Source organism: Theropithecus gelada, chromosome 15 (genome assembly GCF_003255815.1).
Source record: "Theropithecus gelada isolate Dixy chromosome 15, Tgel_1.0, whole genome shotgun sequence".
Classification (NCBI taxonomy): Eukaryota; Metazoa; Chordata; class Mammalia; order Primates; family Cercopithecidae; genus Theropithecus; species Theropithecus gelada.
The window spans coordinates 2208209-2225088 of record NC_037683.1 but is presented as its reverse complement, the minus strand read 5'-3'; the positions used below and the strand labels follow the sequence as shown (position 1 = coordinate 2225088).

Here is a 16880-nt window from a genome sequence, read left to right as displayed (position 1 = left end):
CAGAATCCAGAAATAGGCCTGCACGTACATAGTCGATTGATTCTTGTCAAAGGTGTGAAGGGAATTCAGCGGAGACCTGGTGCTGCAATGACTGGACGTCCACAGGGAAAGGAAATGAACCTTCCCGCTACCCGAGCCCTTCTGCAAAACTGAGCCCAACACGAACCGTCCACCAGAACATAAGCAAAAACTCTAAGACTTTCGCAAGAAAACACCCACACACAGACACACACACACACAGAGACACACACACACAAAGACACACACAGACGCACACACACAGACACACACACACATACACATACACACACAGATGCACAGACACATACACAGACACACACACACACACAGACGCACATACAGACACACATACACACACACACAGACGCACACACACGCACAGACACACACAAACACATACACATACACACACAGACGCACAGACACACACACACACATACAGACGCACATACACAGACACACATACACACACACAGACACACAGANCACACACACACGCACAGACACACGCAGACACAGACGCAGACACAGACGCACAGACACACACAGACGCAGATGCACAGACACACACAGACACATACACACACACACAGACACATACAGACACAGACGCACACAGACGCGCACACACACACACAGACACATACACACAGACGCACAGACACATACACAGACACACATAGACACAGACGCGCACACACACACACACACACATACACACACAGACGCACATACACAGACACAGACGCACACACAGACACACATATACACACACACACACACACACACAGACACACACAGACACAGACAGTGTTGCCCCATCCCGGATGGGCAGGAATTCACACAGAGACACAGAATTTTAGGTAGACAAGGATTTCTCGAACAGGCTACAAAAAGCACTAGCCATAAAATACATTAACATATTGATCTTCATCAAAATTTAAAACTTCTGGCCTGAGAGTCACCATTACGATAATGAAAAGGCAGGTTGGACTAGGAGACAGTGCCTGCAATACACATATGTGAACTTACTTGCAAATTATATAGGAAACTCTTAAACTCCAATGTTTAAAAAATGGACAAAAGATCTGAAGACATACGTCACAATAAAAGTTATATGAAGTATCGCTTATTCAACCTGTAAAACATGCTCAGTATTACTGACCATCAGGGAAACGCAAATTGAAACGACAGCGGATGTCATTGCTATTTCACCCGCTAGGAAGGGCTGAAACGTTCAGGCTGACAGAGAACACCGGCTGCTGTAAGGGCGTGGGGTGCCTGCCGTGCTCACCGGCTGCTGGTGGGAGCGCGGCCTCATGCAGCCCCTTGGCGTCATGCATTCAAAAGCACGGCGAACAGAAACCATGACACACGGAAATAGACAGGATCTACTGCTGTACGGTTCCACGCACGAGGATCCTATGAGAAGCAAAAGGGCAGCAGGAGGCAGCAGGGTGGTGGTCCCGTGGGGCCAGGGTGGAGTGGACGACCCCACGCAAAGAACCCCAGGGTAACCCTCCACAAGAGGGAACTATTCTGTATCTTGATTGCAACATCGCCCTTGATCATACAGCGAACTCACTGACGGCACACTTTACACAGAATACAAATACTTCTGGTTTTTGTTTTTTGGTCGGGGACAGGGTCTCGCTCTGTCGCCCAGGCTGGAGTGCAGTGGCGCAATCTCAGCTCAATGCAGCCTCTGCCTCCTGGTTCAAGTGATTCTCCTGCCTCAGCCTCCAGAGTAGCTGGACTACAGGCGTGCATCGCCACACCCAGCTAATTTTTGTATTTTTAGTAGAGACGGGGTTTCGCCACGTTGGCCAGGCTGCTCTTGAATTCCTAACCTTAAGAGATCCGCCCAGCTCAGCCTCCCAAAGTGCTAGGATTACAGGGGTTAGCCACCGTGCACGGCCAATACAAACACTTCAACAAGGAAAAAAGGCGGGGAGGAGAGAACAATGGCCTAGACGGGCCACACCACAGATGAGCCACGTGTACAGGATGCTGATGAAAGCTGCCACACGGTCCAGTGCGGTGGCTCCCACCTGTAACCTCAGCACTTTGGGAGGTTGAGGCATGAAGATTGCTTGAGCCCAGGAGTTTGAGACCAACCTGGATAAAATAGCGAGACCCTGTCTCTATAAATAATTACAAAATTAGCTGGGCATAGTGGCACACAACCGTGGTCTCAGCTCCTCGGAAGGCCTGAGTTGCAGGGCTGTTGGCCCTTCAAAGCAAAAGGAACTCTTCACCCCCCACCCCTGCAGCCAACAGCACTCCTGGGTCTGCCCACCTCTGCTTGGGGCTTCCTCTTGGGCCCCATCCTGTCCAGGCCAGGGATGAAGGCACCCTCTGCTCCCTGGGTGGGGGTGGGGGATGGGGGGTGGGAGTGGCGCTCTAACAGTGTGGACGCCCCCTTCCCAGGCCACGAGGCAGCAGTGGGGGGAGGATGGTGCGATTTGCACACCTGGCAACCCCAAGTCCAGCCCCTCTTCCCGCTTCTCTCTGGGAACCCCAAACAACAGTCCTGAGTTCTGAGCTGCTGGTGGGAGCGGCCTCGGACACACAGCCCTGCCCCCGACCAGGCAGAAGTGCCTTCCGGATGGGTGACGGTGGTGGGTGGGTGGCTGCAACGGAGACCACCATAGCCAGCAGCCCTGGCCACCTGGGTTCTGTGGCCCAGGGATGGGAGTAGTCCACCCAAACCTGGGTGTTCAGCCAAGGGTTGGACGAGGTCAGCGCTGACCTTGCAAGTCACCCTGAAAAGGGTGGGGCCTGAAGCAGGCCTCTCCTGATGGGCAGAGCCAGGATGCCAGGATAGATGTGCTACTGTGTGCCAGGACCCATGCCCAGTAGCATCTGTCCAGGGTCCAGGATGTGGGCAGCTGGGCTGAGGCTGGATGGGAGGGTCTCCCAGAGCCTGAGCAGTTCCAACTCTGCCTGTTTTGCCTGAGTTCAGGCCGCCCCATGGAAGTGGATACCGACCTTAGGGATGGGTGCCTGACCTTCATGCCCTGCAGAGAGGCACACAGGGGACACCAGGTGGACCCCAGAGAGGCAGGGGTAGGGGGGCAGAAGGGAAGGGGAAATGCACAGGGCCACCTGCTCACAGGCCCACAGGCCCTGCAGCCAGAGCTGTCCCCTCCCCAAAAAGGGTTACTGTCCTGGACACATAGGCCCTGTGGCCAGAGCTGTCCCCTGCTGGGAAAGGGTTACCGTGGAAGTGTGTGGCTGGTGTCAATACCCAGGCGTGGCTCTGTCTCCGCCAGCCACACAGAGTGACATCTACCAGCTGCAATTAAACATCTGCCTGCCCGAAGCCACTGCTGAGGGCGTGAAAAGGACGGCCAGGCGAGCCCCGTCAGGCACAGGAAGGGGTGCGGGTGCAGGTCCGGGCAGCCCCCTCCCCTTCAGAAGACAGGAGAGAAGCCCCAGCATGGCACTACCCCTTCCCTCGCTGTGCCCTCTGCGAGCTCCATTTCCCTGTCCCTGGACCTCAGTGGCCTGCCATGCTGCAGGTGCCTGTCCTCAGCTTGGGCGACAACGGCCACCCTCACCATGATGAAATAACCGTCAGGGCCCCGTGCCGTCCTCTGCCCTGGGGTGAAAGCAGCAGCCGTGCCCATCTCGGCTGCGCTGCAGGGACCTGTGGATCCAGATGTGCCAAGGAGACCACGGGAACAGACCCCTGAGGGCAGCTGGGGAGCTCTCACCCCAAGCCCAGCTGCAGCTGGCACTGCCCACCAGGCCTGCTGCCTTGCCCAGGGAAGTCCCTGGCTCCTGGAGTCACTGCTGGACGTTCAGGTGCCCCCGAGCCCTGAGAGCCAGCAGGAACGCAGCCACACCCTCTGGGGGAATGAACGCGGGTAAGCGAGGAAGGGGGCCTGAAGAGGAAAGGGCCTGCTGCTCAGGCCACAGCACCACCAAGTCCTGAGGCTCGGGCTCCCTCTGTCTGGCCCACCTCCTGCTCTCTCCAGGGGCTGGCCCCTGACTCGTCCCCGTGGTGGGGGGGGGGTGGGGATGGGGGTGCAGGGGAGGCAGAGGCAGGCATTTCGCAATCTCTAGCTCAGATGCACGGCCCCTGACAAGGCGAGGCAGGCACGCCCGTGCTTCACTGTCCGGGAGGTTTCCCCATCAGCCAGAGGGGAACTGCACTGGGCGTTTCCCTTCTGGTGGATACGATGTTTTTCTTTCACCCCTGGGTGCACCCCACCCCCAGCTCATCTTACTCCAGGGTCTCCCATCGCTGCCGGCCACAGGGCCAGGAGGAAGGTCCCTGCCCGCCGCAGGGGTGATGGCTTAAGGCCCAGGAGGGCGCCATGAAGTGACTGCTGCAGAGATGAGGGCTGGTGGGTGGGAAGCACTGAGCGGCCCGAGCCGGAGTCCACCCGATGGGGCCTGCCTCGCTGGGTGTGGGGGGCCTGGACTCGGCCCCATCAACCTCACACACCCAACACAGAGCCTTCTCAGCAGCTTCACTCCTGACTGCAACAAATTGAAAACAACCTAAACGTCCTCTGATACGGCCCTGGATAAATCAAACGTGGCGGTTCCTTCTGACGGGTGGCGACGCGGGACCTGGAGGGAGGGAGGAGGCACAAGACCGACGCCGCGTGGAGACCCTCGCCGTGAGGCCACGCAGACCATGGGACGGGGGCTGCCCCGGGGTCGAAAGGCAACTAACTTTATCTGTAATATTTTGACTTATTTCAAAAACAAGAGAACAGCCCTAGAGGACAAGCTGTCCGTGGTTCTTAACACGAGACACGGTGGAACAGGCACACGCATTACCACCCGCCGAGGTGCAGCTCCGGGACCCTCAGCAATCACTCAGGCCCGCCTCTCACTCGACAAGTGGGGAGACTGAGGCCAGAGAGGAGGAGCTCAGCCTGCAGGGACCTTAGAACACGCTGGTCCTACCAGCCCAGAGACAGCTGCCCGACTCCACTTTTGCACGGCCTGGCGAGGGCAGCAGCCAGCCTCCTGCATGGGTGTAAGGACGTTCCCCGGACGAGCCCAGGGCACGGGGTGCGGGGAGCACGGGGCACAGGGAGCCAGCACCCAGGGGCAGCTCCGGGTCAGGGGACGGCCCCTCCCTCTACCTGATCCCCCCATGGCACCGCCAACCCAGCACACCCAGCGACGCCAGCAACGTCACAGCCAGTAACCTAGATTTTAACCAAGAAATCACACACCCCCTTTCTCTGTCCCACTTATGGGCTTGCCGAACAGAAAAACCACGACAAGAAACCCAGACTGTGGCATCCAGAGCCAAACTGTATGGTAGGTGGGCGGGAGCAGGCCTGGCCTCCCAGCCGCCCACTTTCCACCACGCTGGCGTCAGCAACACCCGTGCAAAGGCAGAGACTGCCTCGCAGCACCTGCGGCCTGGACAAGGCCCTGCAGGAACATGGCCTTGGGGGCATCCCCGCCCCTCAGCCCCAGCAGGACTTTGTACCTCATCTGGTCTGAGTACGGGGGAGTTGGAGGGAAGGACTCGCCAGAGCGGCTGCCTCCTGTTCCCACCCAACACACATCCGGGACTCCACAGAGCCGCTTCCTGGCTGCTGTCCTGCCTGCTTCCCGAAAACCCATCAAGGCAGGTGGGCTTGGGGGCTTCTAGCTCATGAAGTCCAGGTGATGTGAGGGCTTAAGGCTGACCTAGCACCCAGGGGCAGATGCATAGGACAAGTCACAAGGCTTCACTGTGCTTCCAGCAAACCTGACACCCAGCCCTGCTTTCCATTACCCCAAACACACCGAGGCCCAAGGTCACACTGGAGTAGCAGGGGGCTGTGCAGGTAGGACCCTGGGAAGAGGTGTGGACACGCTGGGTCTATTTCCATCTCCATAGTGCAGCTTCCTGACCTGTCGGCAGGGCACTGTCTGGCTGCCATCATTAGGGGAAGTCCTCAGGGACTGCAGGGGTGCTCAGCCTGTCTGGGGTTCTGCCCTGGGACCGGAGCCCGTGGACAGAGCCCGTTCCCAACAGGGCCCCTGGGTGGGCCTTGGGAGCCTTCCCCAGCAGCCTCTGGCTGGTCCCCTGCCTTCCCCAGGGCCGCTGTCAGCAGGGGCAGCGGGAAAGTACGCACGGGGCGGACTCCCCGGAGGCCTCAGCCAGTCGGGTCCACAAGCACTGACATCCTGTACGGCCTCTGTGGTAAGCCGGAGCCCAGTGTGCTCTGCCCTCGGGAAGGGCCAATTCAGCAGCTAGCACAGGTCTCAGGAAAAATCAAGCCCTACCTGCTACCACTAAACAAAAACAAAAGCTGTGAAGCCCAGATCTAGATGGCCTGTGAGCTGGCATTCTGTAGGATTCATGCAAACACAGCAATGTACATTTAAATAAAGTGCGGAGTTCTCAGGAAGATACCACGGAGCCCAGAGCACCTGCTGCCAAAGCAGTGGCTTCCCCTGCAGGCGGAGAGGGAGCCAGGTTGGCCAAAGCAGAGGCTACCTCGCTGTTCTGGCTGTGCTGGCACATGCTGCACAGGGACCCAGCTGACCTAGGGGTCCGAGCTGGTGGGTGGTCCTGGCCCCCTCTGCCCCCAACCAGCACTGCAGGAGGGGAAGGGCAGGGGGGGAGTCCCATCAGGGCACGAGGATATGTGTGGTGGGGTGGAGTCCCCATGCTGCCCCTCGGGGCCCATCACCTGCCCGCTGCTGGCACTATGCGCCCCCACCCAGGCCCAGGCCACTGCACACAGGCCCTGCATGCAGACCAGCCAGGCGGCCAGCCCAGACACACAGTCAGGTTGCGGGGACGCCCGATTTTGGGCACCAACTGTGGGACTCTGCCCAGCAAAGCCTGAACGGTCTCCAGAGGCTGTAACCCAGGAATCTCAAATTAGGGCAACCTGGGTTTGCGGGCCCCAGGAGGGGGAGCAGCCCTTCTTGAAAGAAAGGAAGGGGGAGAAGGGAGGACGATCACTCACTCGGCTCAGTGCAGTGGGCACTTACTGGCCCGTCCCTGCTGTGGGGCCTGGAGAGGTGGTGGCAAAGGGTTGAGTTCAGGGGAGCCTCTGGACCTCGCCAGGTGAGGTTAAAGGGGAAGTAGGCAGGTCCTCCCGGACACCTTGTGGCGTCAGGCCCTTCACAGATGGGGAATGTGAGCTCTCGGGCAGGTCCCTGGGCCACAGACGCCTGAGTTTCCTCATCTATCCAGTGGAGACAAGACCCTTCCTACAGGCTGGCAGTCTCCCAGGAGTTCCTGTCTCATCCAGGACCAAGTCTGAACTCCCTGGTGAACGGAGCTCTGCCACCTCCTCCAGGCTTGGTGGGGGGCTCCCCTGTGGCCCCGCAAGCCTCCAGCCCAGCGGGCCTCCTGAGCCGCCCTGGTCCCAGGCATGCCCTGCTTCCCAGCCAGGTGGTGTGGGGCTCCACCCCGTTGCGCATTACCTGCATAGCTGCCAGAGGCCTTGATGTACATCTGGCCGTACTGCTCCTCCACCATGGTGTCGTAGGCCTCGTCGTCCTCCTCGTCCTCCTCATTGTGGTACGAGGTGGGGCTGTCGGTGGTGGGCAGGCTGCTGGCGCCCGGACTGGTCCGCTCCCCCTGGGGGTAGGGCATCTGCTGGATGCCAGGGATGAGGGTGGCCAGGCTGGGCACCCCGTAGTAGGAGACTCGGGGCAGTTTGAGAGGGGCTGCGCCCGCCGCCACCGCAGCCCCTGCGGCCACCGCCACGCCGTCCCGGGGCCCCGTCTCCAGAGGACGCTTGGGGGCCAGGCCTGGGCCGGCCGGTGGCAGCTCCATGGCTTCATGCTTTACGCGGGTCAGCAGCGGGATGGGCACCGAGGGGGACACGACGTAGGGGGCGGCGGCGGCGGCCGGCTGCAGCTGGTTGCAGGGGCTCTGGGGCTCGGAGCCGGCGTCCTCGATCACAGCGGTCTGCGAGTCGCAGTGGGGCGAGCTCACCTTGAACATGAGGTCGGTGCCGCGCTCCACGATGTGCTGGATCTGCAGGAAGCCGGCCGTGTACATGACCACGAGCTGCTCGCTGGCCGTCATGGTGAGCCTGCCCGTGTAGCAGAAGGACAGGATCTGCTGGAAGCAGGCGGGCGGCACCGAGCCGGGCAGCTCGAAGGCGTTCTTGCTGTTGCCGCTGAACAGGTCGCGGAAGTAGAGGCTGCTGGCGGCCAGCACCGCCCGGTGGGCCTTGAAGGCCTGGCCCTTGACCACGATGGACACATCGCAGTAGAGGCCCAGCAGGCGCTGCTCGTTCAGGCAGCCCAGCACTGTGTTCCCGAAGTTGGGGATCTCGATGTGCAGCATCTGAGACATGGCGGGCGGGCAGCGGCGGGGCTGGGCTCTCAGCGCGGGGCGGCCCTAGCGGGGCTCATCTGTGGGGGCAGGAGGCACGTGGTCAGTTCCTCCAGGTCCAAGGCTCCCCGCTCAAGGGGCCATTCCCACACCCGCCCCCCTCCTGCCACGGGCTTACAAAGAGCGAGCCCTCCCCACGCACCCTTCCCCACGCACCCTCCCCCACCCCTCCCGGCTGGGACACTCCAGAGAAGGGACTCGGGGTCTCCCAGACGCCCTAGCAGAGGAGCAAGAGGGCCCGGCAGGCACCGCTGCAGACCCCCGGGGCGCTGCCCGGCAGGAGTGCGGCCCCACCACTCCCAGGGGGCTGCTCTTAGCGACTCGGGCTCAGCAGGCGAGGAGGAGCGCAGGCCTGAACCTGCCCCGGGACAGGAGGGGGGGATGTCGGGGAAGACGGGGGCGCTTCTGGGCAGGTCTGCAGCCACTATCCTTCCTTCAAAAAAGTTCCAGCCCGCACAGGAGCTCCCGGGAGGGGCCGCGCCGGAGCCGTGGGGAAGGAGGGAAGGAAGGAGGGAGGGGGTCTTTGGAGCTGTGCAGTTTGCTGTTTGCTTTTTCTCTCTTCCCTCTGAGCAGCCTCACAGAGGGCCCCTGGGGGGAAGGCGGGCCAGTGTCCCCTCGTCCCCCCGAGCCTCCCGGGCAGGTGGGGAGGGGCTGGTGGTGCCGGGAAGTCCGCTGAAGCCGCGTCCACTCCTCCCGCAGCAGAGAGACCACCCTGGGCGCGCCCGCTCCGTTCTCCGGTGTTCTCCCGGCTCGGACCAGACCCAGGTTCCCGAGCCGCCCCCAGAGCAGGAGTTGGGAAGCCTGTCGCAACCCCACTCGCGGACGCCCCCCACCCCGCTCGCCTCGCTCCCCTCGCGGGCCAATCCCGACGGCCCGGCCCCAACCCAGGTGACTACAGGGGTCCCAGCCCTCGCGGGGCTGCCCGGACCCCGGGGCTGGGAGCTGGGGAGGGCGCCGCTGTTTATCTGGTGCGCACTCCGGAGGGGGGCGGGGGCGGCCCAGAAGGCGCCGGCCCAACTCCGCAGGGCCGCACAAAGGCCGCTGTGTCCCGCGGGAGGAAAGTGCGGGCGGCCGCAGAGGCGCCGGGCGGCGGGAGGAGGGCGGAGCCACCGCGCCTGGAGCTGGGCAGGTGGACGCGCGCCGGGGGCGGCCCGCAGTGCCCCCGCTGCGGAGAAGTTGCCGGCCGGTCGGGAAGACCTACCTTCCGCCGCTGCGGCCGCCGGCCGGCACTGCCCGCTCCGCCTGGCAGGACAGGCTTCCCGCACGCAGCCCGCCTGCCCAGCTGCTCCGCGAATGCAGCAAACGGAGCGGGAGCCCTGGGGCGGGGAGGGCGCAGGGAGCCGGCAAGGAGGAGGAGGAGGAGGAGGAGGAGATGGAGGAGGAGGAGGAGGAGGAGAAGGAGGAGGAGGGCAGAGCGCCTGGGCGCTGGGCTCGCGGCCGCAGCTCAGCTGCACCCAGGCCGGCCCTCCCGGGCAGCGCACCGCATCTCAATGAAGGGGCCGGATGCAGACGAACGTTCCGGCGGCTCGGGAATGAATAGCCGCCTTTGATTTGGGAGCCGAAGTAAATGCCAGCTCCCAGCCCCGGCTTTAAAAACAGTGGAGTGTTGGTGCCAGAGGAATGCGCGGCCCCGGGTGCTGGTACGAGACAGACTTTTGATGACTCACTGCAATGCAAACAAAGATGGCAGAAATACTGTACAGTAGTGGAGAAATGCTTCCCGGTGCCACGGCAACTGAGACAGCCTGGAAATTTATGGTGCAGTTTTGCATATGAATTACCCAGTAAACTGCCTCCCGGCCTTCCAGGACAGCCCCAGTGTCAAAGCATTTAAACTATTCCAAACAGTCTGCAGAGCTGGCAGAGCTGAACTCCTCCACCGCGGGCGGGGAATGGGCAGAGGCGCTGGGGGAGGGGGGCAAGGGGTCAGGACAGATAGGGGAGCCAGGGAAGGGGAGGGGAGGTACAGCAGAGGGTGAAGAGAGGCACAGAAAGGGCAGGCAGCGGGTGGGCGAGGCAGCACCCCAGGTCCTGGCGGCCTCAGAGCTGTGTCCTCTGCCCAGGCGGCAGGCCCGGGAGTCCAGCCCCAGCACCCCTCCCCATCCCACTCCCAGCGCCCTCCTGGCACTTTAAGAAAAGAGCGACTTTGTGGCCGGGCAACCAGGAGCCGGAAGGGGCAGCCCCGCCGAGAGGTCCCAGCAGAGGGCAAGGCGGCCGCCCCACTCCTCCCGCACACTCCGGGCTGCGGCCACACAGGCTCCTGGCGGACCCACTTCTCAGCTGACATCAGCTGCACCTCCTGCCCAAGGGGTCCACAGCGTCTGACCGTTATTGAGCCTTTTCCTGGGAAAGGGCTGCTGTGCAGGACTTGTGGTGGCCCCCGGGCGCCTCAGAGAATGTGTACTTCCTCCTGGGCTCACACCACGCTGGCTGCGTGGGGCCCTGAGGCCGACCTCTGGATTGCGCAGCCTCAGTTTCCCTGCCACCGGCGGTGACCCCCAGGAAGAGAACATTCCACCCAAAAGAAGGGTGAAGGGTCCAGGCTCGAGGCCGTTGAGGTGAGCCCCCTCCTGCCTGGCCAGCTACCTCCACCACTGTAACCCTGGTAGCAGGATGCGGAGGCGGCCCGCACAGGCCTGGTGGGAGGCAAGGCGACAGCGCCCTGCCCCTCACTCCCGGCGTCCCTCTGAGGCATCCGGAGACCAGAGAGAGGGCCATCTGGTTCCTCCCTAGTCACACACTGTGGGTTCAGTTTCTCCAGACCAGACAAAAAGCCGCTGAATGGGGACGGGAAGAGATCCAGGTGCGGGGAAGCTGCCGGCAAAGGCCCGTGGAGGTGGCTTCGTGCCTAGTGTTTTCTGCCTCCTACGAGGGGCTGGTGACGACTCCGGGAGACTGGGATGGGGGCGTTTACAGAAACATCCCCACTTGGCCACGCAGAAGAGCTGGGCTCCCCGGGGCTAGGAGACGCAGGGCCCAGCTGTCACCCTCCCTGCCACACCCTCCACCCTCAGGTCCCCACTTAGTTGCCGCCTCCTCCAGGAAGTCTGCCAAGTGCCCTCAGAAGCTCGGCAAGGGCTGAATGCTGGACACAGCCCGGGCAGGGAGGTGCAAGAGAGGGGCCTGTGCAACACAGCAACACAGCACAGAGGGCAGAGGCCCCTAAACAGCTCCCTTCACAGACCCACTGCGCCCACCACCAGGAGCCTCCCAGAGAGCCCATGGCTTCTGTTGGGGCAATTTCACCCCAAGGACGGGGGTAGGGATGTCTGAATCATACAGGGGCTCTTGTACCGAAAGAGGGGACAGGCAGAGGCCAGCACAGTGCACCGGCTCCTGGGGGTCCCAAGAGCCTGGGCTGGGCAGGCCAGCAGCCAGGGCTGACAGAGAGAACAAGGGACAGTGTAGGCTCTCAGCCTGGCCCTTCCAGCAGCAAGAGGGTCCTGGCCTGTTGGCCAGGTTGAAATCCTAGGTCCCGTGGGCACCAGCCACTTCCTGTAAGGACGCCGCAGCCTCAGATGCTGAGCTGCAAACTGGGGTTATAATTTACCCTCAGATGGTTCCTGGGGGTGAATGGAACAATGTTTGTGAAGCCCGCGGCTGGAGCCTCGCACACAGTAAGCCGGTGATGCCTGCGACCTGCTGTGACCTGGGCGGGAGAGCAGCTCTCAGCTGGGCATCCAGGTGGGCGTCTTAGCACCCTGCCCAGTTCGGCCTGCATCCACACCTCAGGAGCGGGAGCCCCAGGGCTGGGGGCCAGACCAGCTCTCCCAGAGAAGGGACCATTATTCCCTTTGAAGGTGATGGGGCCGTGTGGTCCCTGGGGATCGAGGACAACTGGAGCTCTTGCTGGCTTGTCCTCAGGCCACCTGCCTGGTGAGGCTGCAGCCCCACGGCCCAGCCTGCTGAGAGCCGGACAGGAGCTGGTTTTAGGTTACTTTCTTGGAAGGCTCAAGAACAAAGCTGAACTTTAGGAGAAAAGAATAAAATAAAGGCTTGGCTCACGCCCCCAGGGCCAGGAAAGCGGACACGCGGGGGCTGACCCTCCTACTGCCAGAGAGGAGGGGGCCGAGGGCCCAGGTGGGCCCAGGGACATGAGCAGGGCTGTCTGCTGAGGAGGGCAGGGCCAAGCCCTCCTCGGACACCAGGGCCTCTCCACCCTCCCCTGCAGATTCTCTGGTGACTCAGTTTCCCCACCACTTTGCTTCCCAAGTCCATACCTCCTATTGTTTCCCCTCCTCGGTGAGATTCACCACACTCATTCACTTATGGAGAGTTCTGCAGAGCCAGGCAGAAAATCAGAGGTCGCCAACTTTGTTTACCCCGGCCATCCTCAGGATTGTGGCACCAACGACCCTTGCTCTCAAAATGCCCTTCATCAGAACGGAACCCACTTTGGAAAACCTCTGTAGATGACCCAAGGCCCGAGTCCAGTCCCTGCAGCTGTGCCAGCCTTGGGTGCCCCACCCCACACAGACACACACAGAGGAGGCTGGGTTCCTCTGAGCCCACAAGCCTCCCTGAGGAATAAGAAAATACGGGTAGCTGCGGCAGGGAGGGGCGGGAGGTCTCTTCTCTGCAGAGCCTCACTTGAGGAAGGCTGAGATTCAGGCCAGGCTTGCCCTGGGGTTAGGGGTTACCGACCGTGATGAGCCTCATGCCCAGCAACCTGCCGGTGGGTGAGAGGAACCCACGGGGAGGACAGGGGCTCACTGGAACTAAAGCCTGATGCACACCCGGGTTGGGGCAGCGTCTCCAGAATGACCCCCCTGCCTGAGTGTCGTCCTGGCAGGATTCACACAAGAACACAAGTTACCAGGTTGGTGCCAGGCCAGGGCACCTGGGTCCTGGCATCTAGTGACCAGCAGCAGAAGCTCCAGCAGGTAGAAGACCCCTGAAAGCATCCCCCAGGCCAGAGGACAGGGACAGGGACCAATCAGGCAGCCCAACAGGAGGAGCCCCTTTCCCGGGGCCCAGCCAGGCAGCTCCATGGTCTGAGGGCCTCGCCCAGAGTCCCCAGAAACCCTGCCCCCTCCACCTCCAGATTGTAAAGCACTTCCTAAGCCCAGCACAGTAAACTAGAGGAATGCAGCACTGAATTTCTGCAGGATCACTACAAGCAAGGGGAAGGGAGGCGAGAGAAATTAAATTAAATTAAATTATCTTGCAGGATTTAATTTCACCAATCTAATAAGAGGTTCTGGACCTCGGCAAATGCACAGCCATTAAACACGTGGCAGAGGAAGGAGAGAGGTGGGACACGGGAAACGTTCTGCGGAGGGGAGAGCCCCTCTACCCCCAGCCCCGGCCCCTGGTGAGACCGCCTGGCAGTAAGTGAGGACATCTCCTAAAAGGTCAACGGAAGGCGGTCCTGGAGCGTGACATGGTGTGGGGATGGGGCGGGCCTGCTGTACCAGCTGCTCTGGAGTCAGCAGGCGCACACGGGGTGTCACAAATACGAACACCGCCTGGAGGCTGCTTCTCGGTGGACTCTGCCTGCCTCGGAGCAACGCCTTCCCTGTCCCACACAGTGCAGGCTCCAGGAGGACTTGCTTGGACCCCATACCTTCAGAAGAGGGGCCCTAGGGAGGACAAGGGGGCAGCAGGGGCCCCGGAGGTCAACCCTGGCAGAGGGTAGAGGCTAACCAGCTCCGGATGTGCCAGGGCCCCAGGGAGCTGGGCGTGGCACCAGCTTAGCCTTCAGGTTTGCATTAAACTTTTAAGACACCAGAAAGCAGAGCTGGGCTGCCTGGAGGCCTGGCTGCTAATGGAACCACCAGCCCCAGGCAGATGAGATGCAGGAGCTGCGGGCCAGTGCCCTCGGTGGCCAGGAACTCCCCCCAACCCCGAGGCCCCCATACAAGCCGGGATGGCGTGTGCCGTGTGCTCACCTCCCCACTACTGGACACACAGATGAGGAAACTGAAACCTCACAGTCGGGAGGCAGCTGGGCCAGGCCCCTAGCCGTCATCCTTCCTGGGAGGTCTCTGGTCATCAAGTCACAGGAGCCAGAGGGGAGGCCTGGCCCTGCCCAACAGACCCCAGGTAGCAACGACCCTGCCGGGGCCCCAAGGACTTTGCAGCAGAGAGGAGAGTTACACCCAGGAAAGGGGCACACAGGCCCCCAGCTTCAGGGTCACAGAGGTGCGGGGCGTCTCCAGGCTGACAGGCCCCCTGGGACTGTCACTGTTGCCCCGGCCTGGGAGGCGGAGGAAAGCCGTGCAGGGCTGGGCCCAGGCCGGGCTCTCTCCATTCAGCAGGGTCCCTAGGTGGCTTCTACCCCAGACCACAAGCCGGGGCCAGCATCAGCCGTGAGAGCTGGCAGTAACTGCACTAATGAACATCTGCCTGGAAGCTTTCTTCCCAGATGGAGAAGAGCAGTACTCCAGGACCTGCAAATCCACAATTCCACAAATCCACAAATCAGCCCTTCCTCTGGGGTCAAAGCCAGGGACACGGCAGGGGGCCTCTGGACAGCACAGCCCCCAGTCCCCACACCCAGGGTGGGCCTCCAGCAGCCAGTATTTCGTGGGAGGGCTGGGAGGACGCTCCCAGCACAGCAGCAGCAGGCTCTGCGTCCGATAGGGCCTTGTGGGTGCCCATGGCGTTGGCCTGAGGGTCTGGTCCAGGGGCCTGTGTGACTGAGCCGAGCCCTGCGCTTACAGGGAATGACCCAAGCAGCCACAGCTCCCCTGAGGCACGGCCCCTGGCCAGCGACACGCTCATCTCTAACCTTCGCTTGCAGGATATTCTGACTTTCTTCTGGGTGAGGACTTGGGGGACAAACACGGCACAGACTGGCAACAGGGATGGCTCAGAGGAAGAGAGTGAGTCGCAGGGTGGGGAGGGATAGGTGGGGCTGGCACAGCTCCTGTTGAGCCTCCAGACCCACCCTGCGGACCCGCCCTAGCCAGCAGACCCACTGGGTTCACACACCGTGCGATGCTCCCTCACACCACAAAACATTCTAGAAGGTTTCCAGAGAATTAAGCTGTGTTTTGAAAGAGCCAACAATCTCCCTCACCCGTATTTGTAATTTAAATAACGTAAGCTTGAAGAGCGTCTCCCTCGGGCACAGTTTAATAACTTAAAAAGCCAGCGCCAGCTCCAGCGCAGGGCCCCCTCCTCCCCCAGGGCTGCGGCAGGGTCTCCCCGGCACCGGGTGGCCGGGTGGAAGCTGAGATTGAGGCTGCCCAGGCGGAGCGGCCGGGAGGGGAAGGACTCTCCTTGCTCGCTCACCCCTTCTCTTGATGGCCTGGGGCAGCTGTGACCTGATCATCACTACTGGGGCCGGGGGTTGTGGAAGCTGTCGGATCCCAGGCACCGGCGGTCAGAGGTGGGCACTGGGAGGCAGTCTGGAGTGTGCTGGGCCCCGCCGCTGGTCACCCAGCCCATTAGAGACGGCGACTTCGCGGCACACTCTCATGGTTAATATTCATAGCTCTCCTCATCTGCATATCATGCCATAAATAGTCGAGGCGAGGTAAGACACAAAGCTCCCCTGCATTTCTAATTATGCTTAAAACTCTCATGTAAATCAGAGCGACACAGAAACACTACATCAGCCACTGGGGGGGGGGCGCCCAACGATGCCTGGAGCCACACGCCTCTGGGCCCTGGCAAGGGTGCTGCCGGTGCCACCTCTGCCTGGAGTTGGGCAGCAGGGAACCCAGGCTATGTCATTGGGGTCACCAACCTCGCCTTGCCTTTGCCCCAGAGGGCGAACTGCAAGGCAGACACTGGCAGCACCTCATGGTCGCCTCCATCCCTGCTCCACCCCGCCCTGCCCGGTCCCCACGGGCTCCCAGTGCCTGGCCCAGGCCCTTTCCAGCCAGGGACCTGGGATCACATCTTCAGGGGTCTCCGGCGGAAGCTGCAGGCACCTGCTTAGGAGGGGGCTCCGGAGGCTCCCCAGGGCCCTGGCCATCCATGTTTTACCCCTTGGACATTCCCGTCTGGGACCTGGGCTTTCTCAGCTCTTCAGAAAGATGGGACGTTGGATACACACGGACATAAACATGGGAATGACGGACTCTAGGGACAATAGGATGAGGGAGGGAGGAGGGCAGAGGCTGAAAACCGACCCACCGGGTACCATGCTTACCACCTGAGTGACAAGCTCAATCGCAACCCACCTCAGCATCGCACCATGCACCCAGGTGACAAACCTGTACACATATCTCTGAATCTAAAATCAAAGTTGAAAACAGGACAAGAGGCCGGGCGCGGTGGCTCAAGCCTGTAATCCCAGCACTTTGGGAGGCCGAGATGGGCGGATCACGAGGTCAGGAGATCGAGACCATCCTGGCTAACACAGTGAAACCCCATCTCTACTAAAAAAAATACAAAAAACTAGCCGGGCGACGTGGCGGGCGCCTGTAGTCCCAGCTACTCCGGAGGCTGAGGCAGGAGAATGGCGTAAACCCGGGAGGCGGAGGTTGCAGTGAGCTGAGATCCGGCCACTGCACTCCAGCCTGGGCGACAGAGCCAGACTCCGTCTCAAAAAAAAAAAAAAAAAAAAAAAAAAAAAAAA

General features: G+C 61.4%; 1 protein-coding gene across 2 annotated transcripts in view; it reads right to left on the bottom strand.

Moving 5' to 3' along the window:
* Positions 1-16880, bottom strand: part of NACC2 (NACC family member 2) — a 95112-nt gene that overhangs the window by 39102 nt on the left and 39130 nt on the right. Inside the window, exons 1-2 of one of the 2 annotated variants that reach the window (XM_025360204.1) lie at positions 9549-9857; positions 7426-8367 (exon numbers count right to left, since the gene is read on the bottom strand). In XM_025360204.1, coding sequence (XP_025215989.1) covers positions 7426-8308 — 883 coding nt within the window. In that variant the 5' untranslated portion in view covers positions 8309-8367; positions 9549-9857. Of the gene's footprint in view, positions 1-7425; positions 8368-9548; positions 9858-16880 lie in introns of those variants that run through there. The other variant, XM_025360203.1, reaches the window with a different exon arrangement.